The sequence below is a fragment of the Panthera tigris genome, chromosome D4 (genome assembly GCF_018350195.1).
Source record: "Panthera tigris isolate Pti1 chromosome D4, P.tigris_Pti1_mat1.1, whole genome shotgun sequence".
In the NCBI taxonomy this organism is placed as follows: domain Eukaryota; kingdom Metazoa; phylum Chordata; class Mammalia; order Carnivora; family Felidae; genus Panthera; species Panthera tigris.
In genome coordinates, this window is record NC_056672.1 from 13,018,891 (window position 1) to 13,024,890 (window position 6,000).

The following is a 6,000-nucleotide window of genomic DNA, read 5'->3' on the forward strand; positions in this document are numbered from 1 at the left end:
CCCATTTTCCCCACCCCTCAGCCCCAAATATTTTGAGGATCCTCTACACTGTGTTTAAATATCTGGCTCCCTTTTCAAATATTAATTGACCACATGTGCATGTATCTATTGCTGGGCTTTTAACTCTGTTCTATTGGTCTATGTGTCTGTTTTAATGACAATACTATACTGTCTTGATTCCTATAGCTTCGTGAAATAGTTTGAAATCAGGAAATGTGATGCCTCTACTTTGTTCCTCTCTCTCAAGATTGCTTTGGATATTCAGGGTCCTTTGTAGTTCCATGTGAATTTTAAGACAGTTTCTTCTATTTCTATGAAAAAATGCCATTGGAATTTTGAAAGGGATTGCACTGAACTTATAAAAGGCTTTGGGTGGTATGGACATTTTAACATTAACACTTCTAATCCATGGCTATGGGATATCTTTCCATTTACTTGTGTCGTCTTCAATTTCTTTAATCAGTGTCTTACAATTTTTACTTTTTAGATCTTTTACTTCTTGGTTAAATTTATCCCGAAGTATTTTACAGTTTTTGATGATATTGTGAAGTAAATGGGATTGTTTTATTCTATTTTCATAGAGTTCTGTGTTAGTGTATAGACATGCAATTGATTTTTGTATATTGATTTTGTGTCATGAAACTCTATTGGATTCATTTATTATTTCTAACAGTTGTGTGTGTGTGTGTGTGTGTGTGTGTGTGTGTGTGTGTGTGTGTATGTGTGTGTGTGTGTGTGTGTGAAGTCTTTAGGAATTTCTATATATAAGATCACGTTATCAGCAAAGACAGTTTTACTTCTTCCTTTCCACATTGGATTCCTTTTTCCCACTCCCTCTGTTCTTTCTTCTCCCTTTCTTCCCTTCCTTCCTTCCTTCCTTCCTTTGTCTGACTGCTTTGGCTAGGACTTCCAGTACCATGTTTAATAGGAGTGGAGAGAGTGGGCACTATTAACTTATTCCTGATCTCTGAGAGAAAACCTTCAACCTTTTTACCATTGAGTATGATATTAGTTGTGAATTTATCACAAGTAGCCTTTGTTATATTGAAGTGTGTTCCTTCTATATCCAATTTATTGAGAGATTTTACCATGAAAGGATGTTGAACATTGCAAATGCTTTTTCTGCACCTATTGAGAGATTTGATTTTTATCTTTCATTCTATTAATGTGGTATGCCTTTATTGGTCTGCGTTTATTGAACCATCCTTGCATTTAGGAATGGAATCCCATTTGATCATGGTGCATGAACTTTTTAATGTGCTGTTGAATTTGGATTATTAGTATTTTGTTGAGAATTTTTCCATGTATATTCATTAGGGATATTGGCCTATAGTTTTCTTTTCTTGTAGTGTCCTTATCTGGCTTTGGTGTGAGGGTAATTAGTGCTGGCCTCCTAAAATAAGTTTGTAAGTACTGCCTCCTCTTTAATGTTTTTGAAAAGTTGGAAAAGAATTGGGGTTAATTCTTTAAATGTTTTGTAGAATTCACCAAATTCCCCTGTGAAGCCACCTGCTCCTGGGCTTTTCTTTGTTGGGAGGTTTCTGATTACTAACTCAATCTCCTTACTTGTTATTGATTGGTCTGTTCAAATTTTTCTATTTCTTCATGATTCAGACTTGGTCGGTTGTACATTTCTAGGAATTTATCCACTTCTCCTATGGCTAATTATTGATCTTTATTATGGGGATGGAAGCTGGGGCCTCCTAGTCTTTCTTTTAATTCAGTCTGTTATTCTTACTGGAAGTTTTACTATGCAGAACTAAGAAAACTCTGCAGAGGACACAGAAACCTGGAGCCACTCTGCTAACCTGTTTTCTAGTTCCAGCATCAGGAATGAGATAGAGCCAGTATGGCAGCATCTAACACCCACCACTCGTTGGAGAATAGGTCAATAAGTTCCATCTTATTAGTGCTGTGGGTGGTGGAACAGAGGAGCATTATGACCAATGAGGAGAAGAATAACCTCTGAGACAGAAGTGTTGGTTCAGTACTGGCTTTCTTTTTAACTTAGGAGTTTTGTGGTCTTGGATAAACCAATTCCCTTCTTGGCCTCAGTTTTCTTATCTGTAAAATGGAGGAAAACAATGTCTACTCTTTTTTAAAAAAATTCCAAGTAAAAATTTATTGACCTTGATTAAGAATACTTATATATTTAATACTGCTTCTGATTTCTCATAGGAATTGCCTCCCCAACATGTTAATCACAGATGGATTGAAAGAGTATTTGGGAAATGGAGCAATGTAGTTTATGTAAGGATACCACATTAGAAGTCTACTGGAGAGCCAAAGGAGTTTGTCCTGGTAGAATGTGAAATTAAAAGAACAAATAGCAAAAACTATTGAGTAGGTCCAGAGCCTTTGGGAAGAAAGTTTTTCTTAACCTTCCTCATTTGTACTCTCCAAATACCTTGTTCTCCTCTTGAAGGTTCCAATATCTACTCTTTTTTAAATTTTTTTTTCAACATTTTTTATTTATTTTTGGGACAGAGAGAGACAGAGCATGAACGGGGGAGGGGCAGAGAGAGAGGGAGACACAGAATCGGAAACAGGTTCCAGGCTCTGAGCCATCAGCCCAGAGCCTGACGCGGGGCTCGAACTCACGGACCGCGAGATCGTGACCTGGCTGAAGTCGGACACTCAACCGACTGCGCCACCCAGGCGCCCCTTACTCTTTAAACTTCATTGGGTTTTAATGAGTCTCAGCTCAGAGCCAATGTACTTAACTCACTGAATAGTATAAAAAACTTCATAAATAGTAGTTTTTCTTTATGGTTACTCCTTGGTATCCCTAGTAAACGAATTGGCAAATTATTACATGATACAAAAAATATTTTGGGGCAACTCCAAATAAGGAGTATTTTACATTTTATTCCATTTTGGTGGCAAGGGGATGAATGATGGTAGCTCTGAGAATAACAAGATGATGCAGGATAGTTAATCGGTCTCCTTTTGATGTGTTGAGTTAAATCAATTCTCCTCTGCTTGCCTCAAACACCCTCTGGGCTTATAGTATAAACTGTGTTCTAATTCCCAGAGTCTTGTGGTTTTGTGTAAGAATCTGAGAATGTTAGCTTTCCACTGACAACTGAGCAGTTAAAACAAGTGGGATCTTGGTGACTTGGCGTTGTCGTCTACAGGTCTAAGGGAGTATTTGTGGAAAATGATCCATGCATTTGGAGGGGAGGGGAGAGATTCACAGGCATGTGGGGGGCAGGAGAAGGTAAAACAAAAAACACAGAGAAAATAAAAAGCGCCTTAGCTTGGTCCTACCGTATTGTACAATTCCTCTAGTCTGGAGATGGTGAGAAAACGGTGCATGCTTACTCCATTCTCTATGAGTAATTTCACAAAATCCACTCTGTCCAGAACTAGGGCATCCAACATGGCTTGCTCCAAAGACCCCACCTGCAAATCAAGTCACTGAGTTAGTCTGCCCCAGGATCCAGGGATGCAGTTGCTTGGTACTGTTCACCTGAAGAGTTTAGGAATGGATGCCTTTGACATCTGGTAAACCTTCAGCACATCCAAGAACATGCTGGCAAGACTGTTCCCACCTCCACTTTTGGGACAGCCACAATCTCTCTTGTGTTTTGGGGTCTGTCTTTGCAAATAAAATTCAAGGTTTCTAGTTCCAAAAGCTATTTCCTCCTTGACTCTCTTTTTTCTTCTGGATCCCAAGAACGTGCAAGGGTGTACAAGGTTTTCCTTTCCCAATTCTCTGACCAAACTTCTGCAACACTAGTGAAATGCCAAACTGGCTACTTTGCTGCCCTCATTTCCCTCTTTCTGAGGCTCTGAATTAGATCCTTGGCCACCTTGAAAAAAGGGACCCTAGCAAAGAGATCAAAAAGTAGGCTCAGGGCACCTGGGTGGCTCCGTCGGTTAAGCGTCCAACTTCGCCTCAGGGTCATGATCTCACAGTCTGTGAGTTCGAGCCCTGCATTGGGCTCTGTGCTGACAGCTCAGAGCCTGGAGCCTGCTTCGGATTCTATGTCTCCCTCTCTCTCTGCCCCTCCCCTGCTCACATTCTGCCTCTCTCTCTCTCTCTCTCTCTCAAAAATAAACATTAAAAAAAAGTAGGCTCTTCTGTCTTTTCATTGTTAGACTACCTTGACTCTGTCTCACCCATTTCAGTGCAGAGATCCTCAATTACGTAGGCTCTTTGGTCTGTTTACTGGGGTTTTATTTAATTCCTTTCACAAAAATTTCCCAGTGTCCAGACTCCTTGACCACTCTTTCCACACTAGCAATCCATTAGCAGCACTATAAATAAAGACAGGGGCTCAACCGGAGGCAGAAGCTCTCTGGGAGAAAGGAAGGGTTAAATAAGACCTGCCCATGAGGGCATTGCCCTTCAGTTATTCCGGGCACAGAGATCAAATTTCAGACTGCTGGCCGCCTCTTGGGGACACATGCATAAGCCGCCCAATAGCCAATTTTCCAAGTTTTTATTTTTGGTAGTGTCAATTGAGGGAAACACACCAAGAACAGTTATATAAAGCTTTGGTTGCCTCTGTGTGGTTGTTGGGGATGGGGAGGGCCTGTGCTCAGCCACCAGGACCAGATGGCACCTGCTAATTCTGCATCCTGAGGTGCGACTCAGCCATGTGCTAGCCTGGGGTGGCCACGACTCAGAAGCGGCGACCTCCAAGACAACCAGAAGCAAACTGCTAATTCCACTCCTTCCTTAATTTTAATTGATACCATTTTTTGTCTTATACGGGTTTTTTTTTTTTTTTTAGACGTGTAAAAGAAATGGCATCGGTTGCAGCTGAAAATTGCCATCAAAGTCCACTCAGAGATGGGAATGTCTGGAATGTTTGCAGTTGTGCTTTGTGGCGTCTTCAACCAGGTGGCAGTGTTTTCCTAAATATGAGAAAGGGGCTGAGGCTGAGGATGGCTGCAAGGGAACATTTCCATCCTAGAGAAGAGGCAGCAGTTTCTCAAGCTGCTCTCAGAGACTTCTTAAACAAATACACTTGCCCACGCGAGTGGGCTTTCCAGGGGGTGATGACATATACTCTACCGGCCACTGCTGCCCATAAATAAAGATCTGGCTGCGAGCGATGTCCACTCTGTTCCAGGCTAGAGCTAAGCTCAGCTGGTCCGGGGCCGAGGCATTGGCTCCTGTGTGTAGACAAGTAGGGGAAAAGAGTGGGAGAGAGAAAACAATGATCAGTTATTATGCCGAGAAGACCTACTCCATTACTCTCTGGTCAGTTCCCCTCTTCCTGGGGAGTAGACTCAGCTGTACAGCAGGGGTTCCCAGACTCGGTACTGTTGGTATTTGGGGCAGGATAATTGTTTACCGTGGGGGCCGTTTTGTACATTGTAGACTATTTAGCAGCATCCCTGAATTCAATCCAGTGGATGCCAGTGACACCCCCAACCTCCACCCAAGTCACGACAATCCAAAGTGTCTCCACATGCCACCAAATGCATCCAGGAGGAAGGAGACAAAATCAGCTCATTGAAGACTACTGCTCAAGTGTTGCTGTTCAAAGTATGGCCCACGGAGCCAAGCAGCAGCAGAAGCAGCATCACCTGGGGAACTTTTTAGAAATGCAGACCCTCTGGGGTGCCTGGGTGGCTCAGTGGGTTGGGCATCTGACGCTTGGTTTCGGCTCAGGTCATAATCTCAAAGTTCATGGGTTTGAGCCCCATACCGGGCTTCACCCTGCCAGCGTGGAACCTGCTTGGGATTCTCTCTCTCTCCTTCTCTTTCTGCCCCCTCCCCTGCTGATGCATGTGCTGGCTCCCTCTCTAAATAAATAAATAAATAAATAAATAAATAAATAAATAAACTATATATATGTATGTGTATATATATATACACATATATGTGTGTGTATATATATATATATATATATATATATATATATATATGCAGACCCTCAGGCCCTACCCTAGATCAGAATCTATATTTTAACAAGATCTCAGATGATTCATGCACACATTAAAGTTTGAGAAGCGTTGCCCTGCGACACATTTTGTTTCTAC

At 41.8% G+C, this 6,000-nt stretch overlaps 1 protein-coding gene across 1 annotated transcript in view; it reads right to left on the reverse strand.

Annotated features, from left to right (window-relative positions):
- TRPM3 (transient receptor potential cation channel subfamily M member 3) overlaps window positions 1-5,299 on the reverse strand; it is a 94,146-nt gene extending 88,847 nt beyond the window's left edge. The window contains exons 1-2 of the mRNA XM_042963470.1: window positions 5,027-5,299; window positions 3,271-3,405 (exon numbers count right to left, since the gene is read on the reverse strand). Of these exons, the coding sequence (XP_042819404.1) occupies window positions 3,271-3,384 (114 nt within the window). The 5' untranslated portion in view covers window positions 3,385-3,405; window positions 5,027-5,299. The remainder of the gene's footprint in view (window positions 1-3,270; window positions 3,406-5,026) is intronic.
- Window positions 5,300-6,000: the final 701 nt, after the last annotated feature.